Here is a 21,659-nt window from a genome sequence, read left to right on the forward strand (position 1 = left end):
TGTGATACCCCTTGCCATGTCTCTGTTGCCTAGAGTGTTTTTTGCTATTCTGGGTCTCTTCTTGCTCCAAATGATTTTTTTGTATTGTTTTCTCTAGTTCTGTGAACTATACTGATAGGATTTCAGTCAGGATTGCATTGCATATGTATAGGAGTTTTGGAAGTAGAGCCATTTTCACTATATTGATTCTTCCTACCTAAAAGCAAGGGATGTCTCTTCATCTTCTCATAACCTTTTCTATCTCTTTTCTCAGAGTGCTGTAATTTTCAGTGTAGAGATATCTTGCCTCCTTCATTAGATTGACTCCTAGATAATTCTTTTTCTTGGGGTGGGGAGTGTTATTGTGAAAGGAATTGTTTCCCTAATTTCTGTCTCAGTGAGTCTGTTAATTGTGTCCAAGTAGGCTATTGATTGTTTTGAGTGTTGACTTTGTATGCACCTAATCTACTAAATCTGTCAATTAGAAGTCTTGTAGCAGAGTTTTTTGGGTCTTGTATGTAGAGTATCATATAATCAACAAATTGTGACACTTTAACTTCTTCCTTTTCTATCTTTATTCCTTTTATTTCTTTCTCTTGTCTAATTGCTGTGGCTAATGTTTCTAGAACTATATTGAACAGGGGTGTTGATAGTGGATATCCTTGTCTTGTTCCTCATTTTTAAGGTGAAGGTTTTGTTTTTTGACCATTCAGAATGATATTGGCTGTTGTTTTTCCATAGATAGCTTTTATCAGGTTGAGATAAAGACCTTATATTCCAATTTTCTGTAGAGTTTTTATCATGAATGGATGTTGAATTTTGTCCAATGCTTTTTCTGCATCTATTGAGATGATCAGGTGGATTTTGTCCTTCACTCTGCTAATACAGTGTTTTACATTTATTGATTTAAATATGTTGAACCATCCTTGCATCTCTGGGATACATCCAAATTGGTCAGGGTGTATCTTCTCAATGATCTTCTGTATTCTGTTTTCCAGTATCTTATTAAGGATTTTTGCATCTATACTCATTAGGGAGATTGGCCTGTAGTTCTCTTTTTTGGATGGGTCTTTCTGTTTTGGAATTAAAGTAATACTTGCTTCCAGGAATGAATTTGGAAGTACTGCTTCCCTTTCAATTTCATTGAAAGGTTTAAAGAGTAGTGGCAATAATTCTCTAAATGTCTTGTAAAATTCAGCAGTGAAGCCATCAGGGCCTAGGCTTTTTTTGTTGTTGGTAAAGTTTTCATTAAATTTTCAATTTCATGGAATGTAATTGGGGTGTTTAGACCTTTTATATCTTCTTCATTCAACTCTGGAAGTTCACATGTATCTAGGAATCTGTCCATTTCTTCTGTGTTTTCCATTTTATTAGAGTATAGGTTTTCGAAGGAGGTATTGATGATCCTCTGGACTTCTGGTGGATCTGTTGTGACTTCAACTTTCTCATTCCAAATTTCCTAAATTTCTTTCCTTTTTTAGATAAGGATGGCTAAGTGTTTATCGAGTTCATTTATTCTTTCAAAAAATCAGCACTTCAAAGGTACAAGATCCCAATAATGAATGTAACTGTACTGTACACCTAAAATGTACCAATAAACTCAATGAGAAAAAAATCATCACTTCAATTCATTGATTTTTTTGTATCATTAGTCTCCATTGCATTAATTTCTTCTCTGATCTTTATAATTCCCTCCCTTGTATGAGCTTTCAATTTCTCTTGCTCTTTTTCTAGGAGCTTAAAGTTAAGCATTAGGTCATTTACTTGAGCTTGTTCTGTCTTCCTAGGATGGAAGTATACTGCTATAAATTTCCCTCATAGAACTGCTTTCGTCGTGTTCCATAGATTCATGTACATTGTCCTGGCATTACCATTTAATTGCAGAAACTGTCTAATTTCTTCTTTAATTTCCTCTGTGACCCAGTGGCTGTTCAGTGGGGTGTTACTTAATTTCCATGTGTTTGTGAAGTTCTTGCAGTTTCTTAGGCTATTGATCTCCAGTTTAATTGCACTATGGTCTGATAATATACAGGGGATAACTTCAATTCTTCCTCATTTACTTAAGCATGTTCTATGAGCTAGCATGTGGTCTATCAGGAATATGCCCCATGTGCAGCTGAAAAGAATGTATATTCTGATTGTGTGGGTTGAAACACTCTATATACATATACTAACTCCATTTGTTCTAAGACTTGGTTCAGTTCTGTTATTTTGCTGTTGATTTTTTTGTCCAGATGATTGGTCTTTTGTGTCAGCAGAACATTGAGGTACCTCACTACAGTTGTATTAGTGCTTATTTCATTTTTCATATCCATTAATATTTGTTTTATATAGTTGGGGACATGAATATTCAATGCATATATTTATGACTGCCATTTCTTTCTCTTGTATTGTTCCCTTTACGAAGATGTAGTGGCCTTGTCTCTCTTAATTAGTTTTGGTTTGAAATCTATCCTGTCTGCAAAATAGCTTCCCCCACTTTTTTCCCAGCTCCTGTCACATGAAGAACTGTTTTCCATTCTTTTACTCTCAGTCTATGAATTTCTTTGTGGATTAAGTGCATTTCTTGTCAACAGCATATTGTTGGATTGTGCTTCTTAATGCATTCTGCCAGCCTCTTTCTTTTGATTGGTGAATTGAGGCCATTAACATTGATAATTATAACTGTTATGTTTTGACTTTTCATTGTCATGTTATTTTCCTGTGGTTTGTTCTTTTTTTTCCCCCCTCTCTCCCTTTAATTTCTTGCCTTGCTCGCTATATTTGCTCTGTTGGCTCTTATGGAGCTGTGGTCTTCATTTTCTCTTGCCAGAATATTGTTTAGAAGTGTTTGGAATGCTGGTTTGGTATTCATGAAATTTCTCAGGTGTTCTTTGTCATGGAAGTATCTTATTTCCCCATCAATTTTAAAAGATATTCTTGTAGGATACATCAGTGTAGGTTGGAGGCTGTTTTCTTTTAGGACTTGAAATACCTTACTCTAGGCTCTCCTTGACTTGAGGGTTTGTGTTGAAAACTCTGCTGAGATTCTGTTGGGCTTTCCTTTGCATGTGATTTGTTTGTCTTCTCTAACTGCTTGTAGCATTTTGTTCTTCTATTGGGTTTCCAGGATCTCGACTATTATATGTCTAGGTGTAGATTTTTTTCATCATGGCTAGTTGGAGTCCTATATGCCTCACTCATCTGTATGTCAAATTCTTCCCCTCTGTTTGAGAAGTTTTATGTCATTAATTCTGTGAAGAGTTTTTTTATGTCATTTTTTACTTTGTCCTTCTACCTAATGGATTCTTATCAGTCTTATTTTACTCTTCTTTGTATCATCTAGGAGTTGTTGGTTTGATTTCTCATGATCCTTTACTGTTTTTAAGAGATCTCTCTTTTCATGATCATTGACTGTAATCCTACCTTCTAGATCTCAAATGCTATCTTCATATTTGTTCATCCTGCTGGGAATGCTTTCTATAGAGTTTTTAATCTCCTGGATATCTGTTTGAATTTGTTTCATGGATTCCATTTCTTTCATATGTAGCACATTCAAGGTTTCCATTTCTTTCCTAGATTGGGCATTCATGGCTTCCATCATGGTCCTGAGCTCATTTATTTTTTTATCTGTTTCTATTCTAGAGTCTCTAATCATGTCTTTCATTCTTCTCACCATCTCTAAGGTTATCTGGGAAATTATTTGTTTTGAATGTTTTCTAGAGCCTCATTTATCTCTTTTTTTACTTCCTGTGCTATCGGTTCAGGGTATCCAGATGGTTGACAGTCAGACTTTTTCACCTCTTTTCCCCCAGAGTTTACCTTTGGTGAGGTGGAAGTCTGTGTTTTTGTCTTGTTTAAATGCCTCCTCATTTCTATTTTTGTCATTGTTCCTATCTTTGGTTTGACTCCTGGGTTAATACTTCAATCTTCCAGATATAGCTGGTCTTTAGGTTTTGAGTCTCTAATGACTCTAAGGCAATCTCATTTTCAATATATCAGGGAGGACAACTGATTAGATCAATCACAACACCTTAGCTCAAGTGATACAATCAGCAACACAATAGCACCAAGCACAGCTGAAAAAATGACAATTTTTAGTAGTTATTAATCTATCACCTTTAACCATGTGAATGAAATAAAAATCAAGAACAAGCCCAAAATATGTTTATAGTCGATAAATTCTTCAATATAGCATCTTCATCCTTCAGGATGGGGATTTAGAAGGAGCTGGGGAGGGAGGATAGACAGATAGGACAGAGAAAGTTTAGAAGTGAGGTCAGAGGAAACAGGAAGATCACACAAACTCTAGGAAGGTGTTGAAGAGAAGAGAAGACAGAACAAAATTTGCCAAAGAACAGAACAAACTAACAGCAATATGGAGACTAGAGACTGTAATCACCTTCTTTTAAAACTAATGGCAATTGAGGGCCAGGGATTTAGCTCAGAGATGCTGCTGCCTGCCTTGCAAGTAGAAGGCCCTGAATTTGATCCCCAGTACCAAAAAAACAAAACAAAACAAAATTAATGGCAATTGAGAAAAGGAAAAAGAGAAGAAAAGAAAAAGAAAGAAAATAAATTCAAATTAAGATAGGAACAGGAACAAAAAGGTAGAGTAATGGACATCAAGGTGGGAGAGAGAGAGAGAGAGAAAGATAGAGAAAAGAAGATAATAAAAGAAGATTATAAAGGGAAAAACGTTTGAGAAAAGAAAAAGATAGATAAAAAATTTTAAATGATTAAATATAAGGGAAAATATTTTTGAAAATAAAAAAACACAAATAGAAATAGAGGGCCACCTTCTCGTATGCCTCTGTGGACATAATAGACAGCGTGGGCAGGAGTGTGCAGGTCTAAGTTAATCAGTCTCAAGAAGCCAGCAGCTGTCCCCTGAGGTTCAGACTGATTTCTGTCTACAAGGCTCAAGTTAAGATCTCTGACCTCCTGCTGGGTTGAACTCTGCAGGGTTCACTGCAGGTTTCAGCTGTCTTTCTCCTGAAGTTAGACCAGGTTCCGATGTGAGGTGCTGGTCCCTCTGACTTACCAACTGTGGTGGTGTGGTGTGGCCTTTAACACAGATTTTCTTCACTTTTCCAGTGGGCTTCAATTTTCATCTAGGAGTCTCAGAGAGGCCCTCTTTTTCTTCTTTGTGGGGGTGGGGGGTACAAACACCACTGTGGTGGCGCCCATGCAGCTCGGCTCCTCTGGCATGCTGGGCTGAAGGGGCAGGCCTACCAGAAGGTCACAAACTGCTGCAGGTCTCCTCTTGTGCACTGGGCCAAAGGTGTTTTTTTTTTATCTTCATTGTTTGTTCTTGTTTTTATAGGAGCATGAACATTTACTAGTTTTGTTGTGGTGGTGGGTTTTATTTCTTCTTCCTTCCTGTCACCTTCACTGGTTTCCCATAGTTCACATAAACTTCCTTGTCCTACAACCTGCTTCTAATCTCTTCCTCCTCTTCTATTTTCAACTCTCCTTTTAAATTTTTTCCTGAGGGTAAAATCATCATATTGAGGGCATATTTACCTTTTATAATTTTCTGGTTTATTCTGTATATTGTGATATAACCACAAATATAATTCACATGTTTAAAATTGGCAAATTAATAGTTACCACAGTTTGTCATTTTCTAGGCTGTGCTTGATGCTACTGCTATTACTGACTGTACTATGTTAGCCAAAGTGACATAATTGTTCTAATCAGTTATTCTTCCTGGAATGCCAAGACTGAGTTTGCCTATGGGTCATAAACAATACTATAGTTCAATGCCAAAAAACAAAAAAACAGAAGCCAGATCAAATTGGCAGCAACTTCTAATTACCAATAAATTGAAGAAGTAAGATCTTGCTGTACACTAATAACCAAAAGCCAACTACACTTGGAAGACATCACTGAAAAGTAGTCATTTCTTAAGGGTTATCAACACTAGCAATAAAGCCACCTGCCATAAGTAATTTATTAGCATCAAAGCAAGAATCAAATTTAAAAAACAGAAATTTGAAGACACAGAAGCAAGATGCGATCCCAGACTTCCAACTTGCCCAAAGCAAACCCCGTGGGCAATGAGATGGGAACAATTTGAAAATCTCCTACCTGAACTCTCTGAAATAGTTACAGAGGAAGTAATAAAGCAGATGAATGAGGCTCTAAAAATAATCAAACCAGAACAAATTTATCAGATAACTACAGAGATGGTAACCATACTGAAGGACAAGGTTAGTGATTCCAGAGAAAATGTAGACAAAAACAAATAGAGCGGCTTAGGAAAATGATGGGAGCCATGAAAGCCCAACATTGGAAATAAATGGAATCTGAAAAAGGTATTTAAACAGATATTCAGGAGACTAAAAATTCCTTTGAAAGTATATGTAGCAGAATGAGCTAATGTGAGGACAGAATATCAGATTTAGAAGACAGGATTGCAGTTAGTCATCATGAAAAGAAAGATTTCTTAAAAACAGCAAAAGACCACAAAAAATCAATCCAACAGTTGCAAAATAATGCAAAGAATAATATAAGATAGATAGAGTCAATGAAAAAGCAGGAGATAGAGCAAACAATGAAGAAAAAAAAAAAGAAAACCTGTTCACAGAGGTAATGACAGAAAATTTCCCAAGCATGGTAAAAGAATTTGACACATGTAAAGTGAGACATATAGAAGTCCAATTAGCCACGATACAAAACTACACCAAAGCATACAATAGTCAGTATATCAGAAATTCAAACCAAATACTAAAAGCAGTTAGAGAAAAGAAACAAATCATCTACAAATAAAAGCCCATCAGAATCACATCAGACTTCTCAACATAAACTCTCACATCAAGGAGAGCTTGGAGTGAAGTGTTTCAATTCCTAAAAGAAAACAATGTCCAATCCAGATTGATGGACCCCACAAAACTATCTTTCAAAATCGATGGAAAAAAAAAGATACTTAAATGACAAAGAACACCTGAAGAAATTCATGCCCACCAAACCAGCACTCCAAAATGTTCTGAAGGACATTCCATAAAGAGATAAAGAGGACTGACTACAACTCCATGAACCCTGACAGAATGAATCCACAAGGAAAGGCAAGTAATTAAACAGAGGAGCAAAAAAGGAAACCAAGAGCAGGAAAATGACATAATCAGGATAAGTCAATATATATAATTTATAACCACCAATGTAAATTATCTCAATTTACCAATCAAAAGAAACAGATTGGCAGAATAGATCAAAAAGCAAGAGCCAATAATATGCTACATAGAAGAAACACATTTAATTATAAAAGAAATTCATAGACTAAAAGACAAAGGATGAAAAAAAGTCCACGTGACAGGAACCTGGAAAAAAAAGGGTATAGCTATTCTACTTACAGACAAAATGCCTTTCAAGTCATGACTGATTAAGAGAGACAAAGAAGGTCACTACATCCTTGTAAAGGTAACGATCCAAGACAAAGAGATGACAATCATAAATATATACACACCAAATGCCAGCAGAGCCAATTATATAAAACAAACATTAATGAACATGAAAAATCAAATGAGCGCTAACTTAATTGTAGTGGGGGACATTCAATATCCCACTATCACAAATACATAGACAAAAAAATCAACAAAAAATATCAGAACTGAAACCAACTTTTGAACAAATGAACTTAGTAGATGTTTCCTGAGTGTTCCACCTCACAATATCAGAACACACATTCTTTTCAGCTCCACGTGGAATGTTCTCCAAAACAGACCACATAGAACATGCTTAAGTAAATGGAAAGGAATTGAAATTATCCCATGCCTATAAGACCATAGAGCAAATGAAATTGGAAATCAGTGCCAAAAGAAACTACAAAAACCTCATAAACATATAAATCAAATTATATAACACTGTTCTGAACAACCTATGTGTTGCAGATAATATAAAGGAAGAAATTAGACAGTCTCTACAATTAAAGGATAATGCCAGTACAACATACTGGAACTTATGGGACACAATGAAAACAGTCCTAAGAAGGAAATTTATAGCATTGAATTCCCATATCAGAAAAAAGAGAATGAACTCAAATAAAGGACATAATGTTGAATCTCAAGTTTCTAGAAAAAGAAGAGCAAGTGAAGCTCAATGCAAACATGAAAAAGGAAATTACAAAGATCAGAGCAGAAATTAATGCCATTGAGACTAGAAAAACAATACAAAGAATCAATGAATCAAAGAGTTGGTTATTTGAAACATTAAATAAATTGACAAACTCTTAGCCAACCTTATCAAAAAAAGGAAAGCAAAGACTCAAATTCCTTCAGTTACGAATGAAAAGGTTGAAATTACAATGGAACCTGCAGAAATACAGAAAAGCATCAATATCTGCTTCAAGAACTTGTATTCTAATAAGTTGAAAAACACAGAAGAAATCAACAGATTTCTAGACACATGTGAATTACCAAGGTTGAAATAAGAAGATATAAAAATTCTAAATAACTCAACATTATTCAATCAAATTTTAGATGTAATTAAAAACCTACCAACAAAGAAAGGTCCAGATGCTCACAGATTCACTGACTTCTACAAGAAATTTGAAAATCTAATGTTGCCACTTCTCAAACTCTGTAATGAAATTAAAGGAAAGCAATACTCCCAAAGTCATTCGTGGAAGCAAGCATTTACATGATACCAGAGAAAGATCCAACTAAAAAAAGATAATTACAGGCCAATCTTCCTAATGAACATAGATGCAAAATTCCTCAATAACATACTGGAAAATAGAATGCAGAAAATTATCAAGAAGTTTATACAGAAGTAGGATACATCCCAGTGATGCAGGGATGGTTCAACATATGCAAATCAATAAATGTAATAGACCATATAAACAGAGCAATGACAAAAACAATATGATCATCTCAATAGATGCATAAAAAGTGTTTGACAAAATCCAACACCCATTCATGATAAAAAAAAATACCTACAGAAAGTTGGAATGCATGGTCTTTATCTAAATCTGTAAAAAATCATCTATGACAAAACAGCCAGCATCATACTACATGGACAAAAACCAAAATCTTTCACTTTAAAACCAAGAACAGGACAAGGATGTCCACTATACTACTCTTATTAAATAAAGCTCTGGAAACACTAGCCAGAGGAATTAGATGGGATAAAGAAATAAAAGGAATAAGGATAGGAAAGTTAGAGGTTAAATTATCAGTTTGTGGATGACATGATACTCTATACAGAAAATCTGAAAAACTCCACCAAAAGACTTCTAGATTTAATAACCAAATTTAGCAGCATAGCTAGATACAAAGTCAAGACTCAAAAATCAATTGAATCCCTCTACACTAAGAGAGAAATTAGGGAAAACAACACCTTTCAAAACAGCTTCCAAAAAAATGAAATATTTAGCAATTAATCTAACCAAGAAAGTAGAAGGTCTTTACATTGAAAAATCTGGAAAAGTACTCTGAAAAAGGAGATAGAAGAGGATATTGGAAAATGGAAAGATATCCTTTCTTCTTGGGTAGGAAGAACTAATATATTGAAAACGGTCCTTCCTACCTGGTAGGTCCTCATTATGTCCAGAGTCATTTTCGCCTATCAGTAAGAAATAAGTAAACTAACAAGACAAGGATGCCCACTATCACCACTCCTCTTCGATACAGTTCTGGAAACATTAGTCATACCAATTAAACAAGAGAAAGAAATTAAAGCAATAAAGATAAGAAAGGAAGAAGTTAAACTGTCATTATTTGCTGATGATATGATACTCTACATTGAAGACCCAAAAAACTCCACCAAAAGACTTCTTGACTTAATTGACACTTTTAGCAGAGTAGCAGGATACAAGGTCAACACCCAAAAGTCAATAGCCTTCTTGTACACAAATAACAGACTCACTGAGAGAGAAATTAGGGAAAGAATTCCTTTCATAATAGCATACAAAAAAATGAAGTATCTATGAATCAACCTAACAAAAGAAGCAAAAGACCTCTACACTGAAAACTACAGCAATCTGAAAAAAGAGATCAAAGAGGATATAAGAAAATGGAAAGATATCCCCCTTCTCCTAGGTAGGAAGAATCAATATAGTGAAAAGGGCCATACTACCAAAACTGCTATACAGTTGCAATGCCAATTGAAATCCCAACACTATATTTCACAGAACTACAAAAAAGAAACCAAAAATTCATTTGGAACGAAAACTACAGCAATCTGAAAAAAGAGATCAAAGAGGATATAAGAAAATGGAAAGATATCCCCCTTCTCCTAGGTAGGAAGAATCAATATAGTGAAAAGGGCCATACTACCAAAACTGCTATACAGTTGCAATGCCAATTGAAATCCCAACACTATATTTCACAGAACTACAAAAAAGAAACCAAAAATTCATTTGGAACCATAAGAGACCTAGAATAGCAAAAGCCATCCTAGGCAACAGACACATGGCAGCGGGTGTAACAATTCCCAATCTGAAACTATACTACAAAGCCACTGTGATAAAAACAGCATGGTGCTGGCAAAGAAACAGACCTGAGGATCAGTGGAACAGATTGGAAGACACAAAAACAACTCCAGATCCACTCAGCTACCTCATCTTTGACAAAGGAGCTAACCATCCCCCCTGGAGGAAAGATAGCCTCTTTAATAAATGGTGTTGGAAAAACTGGATCTCAACCTGCCAAAGATTAAAACTAGACCTATCTTTCACCATGCACTAAATTAAAATCCAAGTGGATTAAAGATCTCAATATTAAAACAGAAACACTAAACTTTCTGGAAGATAAGTTAGGCAGAGCTCTTGACATTGGCATAGGAAAAGACTTTATGAACAAATCCTCAGTAGCATGGGAACTAGCAAAAGGAATCAACAACTGGGATCTCATCTTATTAAAAAGATTCTTCACTGCAAAAGAAACCATCAACAGAACTAAGAGACAAACTACAATGTGGGAAAAAATTTTCACCAGCTGGTCCTCAGACAAAGGACTGTTATCTAGAATATATAAAGAATTCAAAACAATCAGCCTCCCCAAATATAAAGACCCGATTAAAAAATGGGTATCTGAGATGAACAGACATTTCTTCAGACAAAGAAGTAAAAGCAGCAAATATATGAAAAAATGTTCCACATCTCTCACTGGTCATTCGAGAGATGCAGATGAAAACAAAACTGAGATTCCAACTCACCTCACTTGCTGCTATCAAGAAATCAAACAATAACAAATGTTGGCGGGGTTGTGGGGAGAAAGGAACCCTTCTCCATTGCTGGTGGGAGTGCAGACTGGTGTAACTACTATGGAAATCAATATGGAGATAACTCAAAGAGCTGGGATTAGAGGTTCCATTTGACTGAGCCATTCCTCTGCTGGGTATCTTTCCAAAAGAATTGAAAGAATCATATCACAGTGATATATGTGCACCTATGCTTATAGCAGCACAGTTTGTAATAGCTTAAACTTGGAAACAGCCCATTTGCCCATCAGTTGGAAACTGGATAAAGAAGATGTGGTTTTTCTATAAAATGGAATACTACTCAGCCATAAAGAATGAGAAATTAGATTCATTCATAGGAAAATTGATACATTTTGAGCATATACTCCTAAGTGAAATAAATAAGTCACATATGTGTAAATACCAAATAGTTTCTCTGGTGTGAAAAACTATAATAGTACATAAGATCCTAATGAGATAATTAGCAATGTGAAATAGGAAGAAAAGTGCTAAAGGTATAGGGAAATTTGGAAGGGTAGGGGAAGGGGAATAAGGGAAAAGACCAAATATGAGAAAATGAAAAAAAGGAAATAAAGTGTTTGTAAACAGGAGGGGAGGAGGGAGTGAAGGGAGGGCAGGGGCAAGGAGAAAAAATGAGAACCAAGACCTGTCATGTAGAGGTAGAAGCTCCCAATAATGAATGTTACTGTACTGTATACCTAAAATGTACCCATAAACTCAATTAAAAAAATAAATAAGGAAACTAAGTCTTAAAAAGGCAGAATAAGTTTATCTGATGTGATAAAGTGAGTATGTGGCAGTGAACCAAAAGCTCTTTCTCTTATGCCATTTTGCTTCCACTGTCTACAAAATCTGTTCAAGTGAAACAGCTCTATTATGATGATAATGATAAAGACATAACTCTGTTGGGCTTTATTACCAACCAAGCAGTTTCAGTGGCCTCTACACCTTACAACAAGATCCCCCTGGGTCTTACCTTCTGACAATCAGCTTGAGGGTTCGGAAGGAGCCTTTGATGAGGATAAGGGCCTCTTGGCGGGAGCCATACAATGGAGTGCCATTGATATTCACCAGCTCATCACCAGTCCTCATCTTCTGGGACAAAGCTGCCTTGCCTCCATCTTCAATCTGTGTTGCAGAGAACAAAGCAGAAAGCAGGTGGTGAAGGGACTTCCCCATAATTCTACTTCCTGGCTCCTCCCAACCTTCCAGCCATGTGTAGGACTAGGGTATGGCTCCAGGTAGTACTTAGGAGCAGCTGAGGAGTGGATCACAGGCCATTATTTACTGAAGGAAAAGCTTGGGCAAGCCCTTAAGGAAAGAGGCAACACAGAAATAATGCAATCTGTGCCTGGAGGAATGAACAGTCTATTCTGGGAGGCAAGAACTTTTAAAAACAGAAAGTGACTCTTGGAAGGAACCCTACAGAATGGTTTAAAAATGTACAAAAAAATTAGAGCCAGAAGATACAGCAAAAGCTGGCAAATCCTTTCCTGTCTTTAGGCAGGCTTTGAAGTCTGATTTAAACTTTTAAATTTGAATATTTGCTCTGTTAATTTCTAGCTGTGTGATCCTGCACAAGTTACCTAACACCTTTGTTTCTCGATTAACTTGCTTGGGAAATGTAGATAGTAAGAATATCTACCTATCATACAGTACACAACATGTTTGGGACTGGTAATTCCTTTATAACTATAAGCTATTTATTATAACAAGGTAGTAGCCTCTGGAGACCTTGAATTTGGCTGCTAACATACTGTGAGTGGAATTGTAAATTTCAACAGATCTAAAGTTAGTACAAAGTAGCTATTCACGTATCTACATCTCTTCAGCAAGTGCCTAGAACAGGGGTGGCAAACCCATGATATGTGTGCCACAGCAGACTGTTTGCATCATTGAAAGCTCTAAAAGGTTTGCTATCACTAGTCCTAGAACCACGCTTCCAGTGTTAAACACACAGTGTACATTCAGCAAAAGGTGGTAATGGGTGTTCACTGTTCCATCACAGCCTACATATTTCCTTTGGCTATGGTAATCTAGGCAAGAAGGCTGTCAAGCTGGGAGGCACTGAAAGCAAAGTCAAAATTAACAGCCACTGAGGCAAGCAAAACCAAAGTAAAGCAGAATGTCCCCAAATGTCATTGCTTATGGTTAATTACATAACATTCCTTTTACCACAAAATTGAGTGATTAGATCCACCAGTTAGAATGCCCATTTCATCTAGGGTGTTGGGAGTCATCTCATCCATCTATCCACTAAATCATTCTTCTACTGTTTGGTGAATTTTTATTATATACAGATAATATACTAAGTGCTAGAGGTATAAAAATGAACAAAGATCATAGCTCTCAATCTCAGAGAGGAGTTATTATCTGAAGTTTATATGTCCATTGAAATGGTCAGGTGAGAAAAAGTCCAATTTAATCAGGCATTTTTTGGAGGGAATGGACAGGGGAAGTAAGGATGATTAAAATCTACTGTCTTTAGGAAAAAGTAGATTCTAAAAGAGGCAACTCAGTTCTGGTCTTTGCTGAAGGCAAACTTACTTTTACTCTTGCTTACTTTTACTCTTGCTCTAACCTTTCTTTCACTTCTTGTATGTTTGTTTCCTCGTTTTGTTTTGGGTGTGGTACTGGGGATTGAACCAGATCACATACCCAGAGCTTTTTTAAAAATTTTTGAGACAGGTTTGTCCAAGATAGTCTTGCAATCCTGCTACCTCAGGCTCCTACAGTAGCTGGTATTGCAGGCATGTGCCACTATGTCTGGCCCTCTCAGTCTTTTATAGCATCCCCCAATCTATCCCCACACTGTGGAAGTTAGAATACTGCTGAGTTTCAGGTTGACTAGTTTAGGTGTAATTTGGCAAATAAGACTTTCTGAGTGCAGAGAAAAATGTTAACTCAGGATTTTTTAAACAACCAGGATTTTATAAAAATCAATCAGATAAACTTAAATTTTGAGTTAAATCACAAACTTACTGAATGCATTGCTAAACCATCATATTGTGTGTTTATATTTTCATTCTGTTACCTGCTCCACCATTGAAGACAAAACAAGCCAATATTAATTAGTAAATGAGGAATAATGCTCAGCAAATTAATTAGGATAACATTTCTATTTCCATTGCCATTATAATTATTATTTCTCATACTTGACTTCCTGTTGTTTATAAAAAAAAGAAAAGGAAAACAAAGCAAAGTGCAGTACTTGAATTTCGGAAGTTCTATTTGAATGACTCATTCGTTTGGCATTCATGGAAAGCCCTCATCATTAGGCAGAACTTTCAACATGGATCAGCTATTTGAAAAGGCTTCCTGAGGTTAACAAAGGACCACAAACAGTTATCCTAATGAATGCTACTAGATTTTCCCTATTGATGTACATTAGTCTTGATTCAATATAGTACTTTTATTCATACAGCTCAATTATCCATATTACTAATACCCACAGCAAGTCTTCCCTTCAATATGTATTGATATTAAGTACCACATCTAGCTACTTAAGCACAGAGTTACATCATCAACATCTTTGTATATTCTACGCCAGAAGATGAAAGAGGGAAACCTTTTAAACTGAGATGCTTAATTATCACTGCAGCAAAGCTCAAGCCTTTTATTTTTCCTGTTGCATTTTGTCTACCATTGAGTCCTCTTTAGAGACTTTTCTTTTTCTCTTTTCAGCTTCAGGTTGACAGTGCTCCTTTTTTCTATTCCATGGCCCTTCTCAGTCCCAAGCAACATCTTCCACAGGACTGGCAGGTTGAATGTAATGATACCACTTTAGTACAAATGTGAGATTGTTTAGACCAAAAACCAGCAAATTTTGAGCCCTGTATACTCCTAGAGTCCAAATGAATCACATCAGAAAAGGAAACTTGTTAAAGAGCTCCTGGACTTCCCCACACTATCTCTTTTCCATATGTAGGCTATTTACTGAGCAATACAACTAATTCCTTATTCCTCTAGACTTTTTGGTCCTTTTTTTATGATTGTTAACTACTCTGTCTCCTCCATGCTCTACGTCTTGATTACTGAGATCCTCTATGTCTTGCATTTATTGTTTGTCTTTCTGACAGTTCTCCAAGGTCAATGGCCAACCATATATTGGTTTATATGGATAACAAGGCATATGTTCATATTCCTAGCCAAAGGTGGGAGGAAAAGTGGGATGTAGGGAAAATAATATCTACATATCTCTTCTTCTATACTTTTTCTCTTTTCCAGCACTCTTCTTGTAACCTGGCTGAGGCCCAGGGAAGGTATGTGTATTAGTTACTTTTCTCTCATTGCTGAGACAAAATACCAGGCACCCAAAGTTAAAGGTGAAGGGGTTTATTTGGCTTATAGTTTGTGGAGGTTTCAGTCCATAATCAGCTGGCTCCAAGGCAGGGATGGCAAACAGGCTTCACAGAGGAGAAACAACATGGCATACACACAAGGCAGCAAAGGTAACAACAGAGTTAACAGTGTCTCCCAGCTGCTTTTATCTTATTCAGACTCCTTAGGGTGGGTAGCACTCAGGCACTTAATCCTAGTGCCCTTGAGCCTAGAATTGCATCATGAATCAGTTCCAGCTTATCACACTCCAGATAAAGCCTATGACCACATGAGGCTTTGGGAGGACATCTAGACCCAAACCATTACAGTGTGAATCAACAAACTTGCTGAAATTAACATACTCTTCTGTGTAACTTCATAAGATGCCATCCATTCAGTAAGGTTTCCCAGCTCTTCCTGAATCAAACATTCAGGGTAGCTATCCTGTTTCATTTAAAGTGTTGTGAATTCTCAGATTAGCCCCAGATGCACTGGACTGTCCATATAAACACTCATAACAAAACTCAGTGTAAATGATAGTTAACTTAATGTGTCATTTTGGATTACCCAAGTGATCGCTAGGCTACCAGTGAGTGGCCCAAGTCACTAAAAATGTGCTGCACAGAGGTCATACAATCAAAAGCCAGATAGTTTCTGGAAATCTGGGAGATGCTGATAAACCATGAACAAGTTCTTTTCCCCTCCCACAGCCTCATTTACCCTTATGGTAAAATGCGGGGCCCTGCCTAGATGATCTCCTTGGGATCTGACAGCTCTGGGCGTTTGCAGTACTGACATTCAGTGACCTGTAAACCGTTAGCAAAGTCATGCATTATCCTTCTGCTGGTAAAGATAATCTCAGCTTTTCTCTCCACTTTACTTTGTCTTCACCAGTGTTTCACTCCTTTAAAACTGACTAATTAACATCCACTTCTCAATTCTTTATTGTTTCAGTTCGATTCAACAAGAATACAACACTTAATAAGATATAGTTGGGACAATGAGAGAAAAAGATTCCTGGAGCCCCATTTTGTGTTAATGAGGTGGTGATTTGGAAATGCTTCATGGGTCTTCAGTGAAGCATAAAGTGGTCTGATAGCTGTCCACAGAGTGACAAGTTGGACCCCTGAGAGTAAAGGGAAAGAAAAATGGGTGTTGCATCACTTACTAGCTTTTTAATAGCTTTAATTTAGTCAGACGCAAGAAAATACTTGAATCTTTTGAATTAATTTAGGAGATATACAGACATGAAAGAAAAAATATTAGATGAGATTTATTTTTTAAAAATCCATTCAGTAGGAGAAATGCTACCTGCAACAATACTCAACAAGTATTGAATGCCTATTACATTAGTGTAAGAGAAGCATTAAAACTAATGAAATGACTATGAATACCTCAGCTTTCTACAAGAAATTTACTAGAGAACTTTTTTCATTACTTATCAGAGCTTCAGGCCAAATTACCCAGACTATACTCCTACCTCTACCCGTTTATCTACAGTGTAACAAGGCAAGTTACATAACTGTTCATTGAGTTTTTTTGCAAGCAAAAAAAAAAGTGCTCACAGATATAGATATAGATACAGATTATATAGACTCTGAATGTCTTTTTAGCATCTTTGAAAGATTTTAAGGTTTTTCCTATGGTTTTAAAAATATAAACATCTGTTCATCAAGTTGGCATTTTCTAAACATCAACAGAGGGAAAATGTAGAGATGGGGATAAGCTGGCTTTGGAAATTTTAGCCATTAGGAAGCAGGATCTTCAAAAATAGGATAAAGTCTGTGCTCTTTCTGAAACTTAGTGTGAAATCTTGCTTGAACCAGATTGAGAGCTGTTTCTGATCTTCCCTCTCTCCTTTATTGATATCTCTTACAATCTCTGCATGTTATAAGAGATCAACCAAGGTACCCTGAACATGGAAAAGATAGGGGCTTTTAAACCTCTGCAGTCTCCTTGCCAGGCCTTTCAACACTGTGATCCCAGATGGCAGACACTGGCTTCCCTAACTCATCTCTCTCAGCAATTCTATCCCTTAAAAATCCCTCTCTAATTTCAAAAGCAGCCTACGTTTAAAAGACAAACCCAAGAAATTCTGTTGCTCCTAATTTCATCTTCCCTACTTTACTGCAGCTTACCAAAAGGCATAACAGAAAACAAAAATTTATCATTAAATAAGTTAAAATCCAAAACCCACAACTAGTTAAAAAGGGGTAAGTAGGCCTGGTTGACAGCAGTAATGAAGGTATGTAGCTACAGTAAGGAGGGGAATATCAAGGGAGAAGCCATTCTTCCCCTCCACCATATAAGAAGGAGTTGCCTAGATCATAGATGGAGCTTACACAGAGTGTAAAGCTCTGTGGATCAGGCCCAAGGACTCCTCTGACCTTGAGCCAATGGGAGGGACTCCACTGTGTTTCCACAGCATGTTCTATCCCTACAGACCTAGCCTTCCTCCCCATCTGCTTAATCACTCTCTCGTTCACTAATCCTCAGAACAAAGACTCTCAAAGCTCTGAATCACTAAATTTTCCTGGGGATTAGACCAAGTCAAACTCTAAGCAATTTTCTCAAAATCTCAACCCAGAGCCAACCTCAGCTCCAGGAATTTGGTGATGAGGACAGGGGAAGGGAGACAAAAGCACTGTCCCTGTGTCAGCAATCAAAAGCAAGTGTGCTTTGCTCTTACTGAGTCAGATGCCCTGCTGTCTTGGTAAGCCAGGGGATGGGAGACAAGTATGGCTGGATGAGAGAAAACTCATGGTTTCTTACATTATTAGCTGATTTCCTCACTGGGGTCTTGTTTACACTTTATTGTCTGTAGCCATTTGCTCACACTGCAGTCTTTTTTTGACATTATTATTATCATCAGTGTTTATCACAAATGTTAGTATTTGGTGGTTTACAACAATAGAGTCCAGAGAGGGGTACATACTTCAGGGTATGAGAAAGATGATTTAGTGGAACTTTTGTTTATATTTCTATTTACCTAGAATAAATTAAAATAAAATTTTATTAATATTAACCATTGTTGGGTGTAAATTATATCTTCATAAATAAAATTGCATATATTGCAGACACATGCTCAAAACACATAAACATTTCCAACAAAAAGAAGAAGACTTTAGCTCTCATTGTGAGTTTGAATTGGACACAGATTTCTTTGGCAGGATATAAAAAGCAGAAACAATGAAAGAAAAATGTGATATGTGAAAATCTATCAAAGTAAAAAAAAAAGTCTTCATCAAAAGTGTCACCAAAACAATGAAAATACAAGCCATGGAACAGAAAAAAATATTGATCATACATATATCTGACAAAAGATTTATACCCAGAAAATGAAATGAATTGAAAATCGGTAAAAGATAGACAAACATGCAATTAATAGTTGGCAAAAGACTTGCATAAGCACTCTACCAAAGATAGCCAAATGAATATGAAAAAGAACTCAATTAAATTTTTCATCAGGAATATGCAATTATAAATAATTGTGAAATATCACTACATATCTGAGTGCCTAAAATTAAAAAGACTGAAAATACTACACATTGGCAAGAATGTAAAGCTATTTGAACTCTCTACATTGTTGGCAGGAATGTATAATTCTACAACTATTCTGGAAATCTGTATACCTACTTAATACCAGGTCCAGAAATTCAACACATAGAGACATTCAAGAGAAAGAAATGCATGTAGCCATAAAATGCTTGTGACACAGATATCCACCAAAATACACAAATGTGTCCATGTGCATGCACACGAATATGGAGCATATTACACAGTAATTAAAAAGAACAAACTACTGGTGCATGAAATAAAATGTATGAATTACAAGAATATTATATTTAGTGAAACATAATAGTTGAAACATAATAATAATAGTATATTATTCATATAATAATATGAAATCATATTAGATGAAGGTCAAGAACAGAAAAAGCTAATCAATGGTGATAACTCCGAAAAGTAGTTACTTATAGAGAAGGTCCACTCATTGTGAAAGCACATGAATAATTTCCTTGAGTGGCATGATATATCAGTCCCTTGTCATGCAAGAAACTAGCTCTTTGTGGGGCATCATTACTGTCCCTTTAATGGATGCTTGTGCTTCCTCTCTGTTTAATAAGATAGGACCTTTAGTGGCACAAGTGATTAAAACAACCTTACAAAGTTGATAATAATAGTGAGAATATAAGAAAGAATTTGGGTGAAAGAAACTAGAGGAGGAGCAGAGCAAGTGGACTTGTGAGAAGAGGCCCGTGGAGCTGGGCTGCTACACCCACTCCAGGCATCCAAGCAATGCTAGTAGAGCCAAACAATAGCCTACAACACCACCCCAGAACCCCTCCCCCAGCCTCTGGCCTCCCTTGGCTGCGCCAATACCTGGATCCATACCACAGAGGCACAGGAGGTCATAAGAACAATTGCCCTGAGCTCTAGAAGATAGAATAGAACTGAACAACAGAAAGAGTGCCTCTTTCTGGCTCCTTGAAAATTGAAGCCCATTGGAAAAGTGAAGAGAATCTCTGCAATAAAGGCATGCCAGACCACCACAGTTGTTAAGTTGGAGGGATCATCACCTCCCATCTGAAGCTAGATTATCTTCAGGGGAAGGACAACTGGAACCTGCAGTAGAACCTTGCAGAGTTCAACCCTGCAGGAGGTCAGGGAGCGCAACTACAGCACTGCAACCAGAAATCAGCCTGAATCTCAGGGGATAGCTGCTGGATGGCTGAGACTAATTGAATTAGATCTGCATGCTGCTGACCATGTTGTGCACGGTGACAGCAGAGACATACCCTGAAGGTGGCCCTTCATTTTTATTTTTTGTTTAAAATTTTTTTCTCTTCCTCTTACTTTCAATTTTTAATTTTTATTTTTTCTTTCTCTATTTTCAATTTTTTTTTCTTTTCTTTCTGTCACTCACTCTCTTGCTCTCCGACATTGTTCTTCATGGCACTTTTTGTTCCTTTCTGTGCCATAATTCAGATTTTTTTTCTTTTCTTCTCTCTTTTTTTTTTCTCTTGATTGTCATTAGTCTCAAAATAAAGTGAATACAGTTTCTAGCTGTGAGGTTGTTCTGTTCTTGTCTTTGTTCTTTCGTTCTGTCTTTTCCTCGTCTTCAACAGTATCCTAGTTTGCATGATTGTCCTGTGTCCTCTGGCCTCACTTCTAACCTTCCCTATCCTTCTACCTATCTATCCCTCTCTCCCCAACTCCTTCTAAGACCCCATCCTGGAGGGTAACGTTGCAATATTGAAGAGTTCATAAACTATAAATGTATTTTGATCTGGTCCTTGATTTTGATTTAACTCACACAGTTAAAGGTAATAGATTAGTAACTACCAAAAATTGTCATTTTCTAACCTATGCTTGATGCTACTGTGTTGCCGATTGTGTCACTTGGGCTTAGGTGTTATGATTAATCTAATCAGTTGTGCTCCCTGTTATTATGAAAATGAGATTGCCTCATTAGAGACTCAAAACCTAAAGACCAGCTGTATCTGGAAGATCAAAGTCTTAACCCAGGAATTAAAACAAGACAGTACCAACAACAAAAATAGAAATGAGAAGACATTTAGGCAGGGCAAAAACACAGACTTCCAGCTCACCAAAGGCAAATTCTAGAAGAAATGAGGTGGAAAAGTCTGATAATCAACCACCTGGATACCCTGAACTAATAGCACGGAAGTAACAAAACAGATCAATGAGGATCTAGAAAAATTCAAAACAGAAATAATTTCCCAGATAACTACAGATATGGTGAGCAGAATGAAAGACATGATTAGATACTCTGGAACAGAAACAGATTAAAAAATAGATAAATTCAGCCAGCATAGGAAAGAAATGGAAACTATGAATAGGAAAGAACAAAACCAGATAAAAAAATAGATGAATTCAGCACAGCATTGGAAAGAAATGGAATCCATAAAAGAGATTCAAACAGATATCCAGTAGATAAAAAACTCTATTAAAATTATACACAACAGACTGAGTCAATCTGAAGAGAGAATATCAGATATAGAACACAGGATGGTGGTCAGTAACCATGAAAAGAGAGATCTCTTAGAAATAGTAAAAGATAAGGCCTGCCTGTCTGCGATCACCCGGCGGCGTGCGCGCGCTCCCGGCCTGTGCGGGAGCTCCCGGCCTGCGCGACAACAGACCCAGGAAGGACC

The 21,659-nt window shown here is 36.7% G+C and overlaps 1 protein-coding gene across 2 annotated transcripts in view; it reads right to left on the minus strand.

The window, feature by feature from the left end:
* Positions 1-21,659, minus strand: part of Shroom4 (shroom family member 4) — a 213,800-nt gene that overhangs the window by 98,248 nt on the left and 93,893 nt on the right. For both annotated transcript variants that reach the window (XM_033760261.1, XM_010606428.3), the window contains exon 2: positions 12,137-12,288. In XM_033760261.1, the coding sequence (XP_033616152.1) occupies positions 12,137-12,252 (116 nt within the window). In that variant the 5' untranslated portion in view covers positions 12,253-12,288. The remainder of the gene's footprint in view (positions 1-12,136; positions 12,289-21,659) is intronic.

Source organism: Fukomys damarensis, unplaced genomic scaffold, assembly GCF_012274545.1.
Source record: "Fukomys damarensis isolate Sample0158 unplaced genomic scaffold, DMR_v1.0_HiC HiC_scaffold_39, whole genome shotgun sequence".
NCBI classification, from domain to species: domain Eukaryota; kingdom Metazoa; phylum Chordata; class Mammalia; order Rodentia; family Bathyergidae; genus Fukomys; species Fukomys damarensis.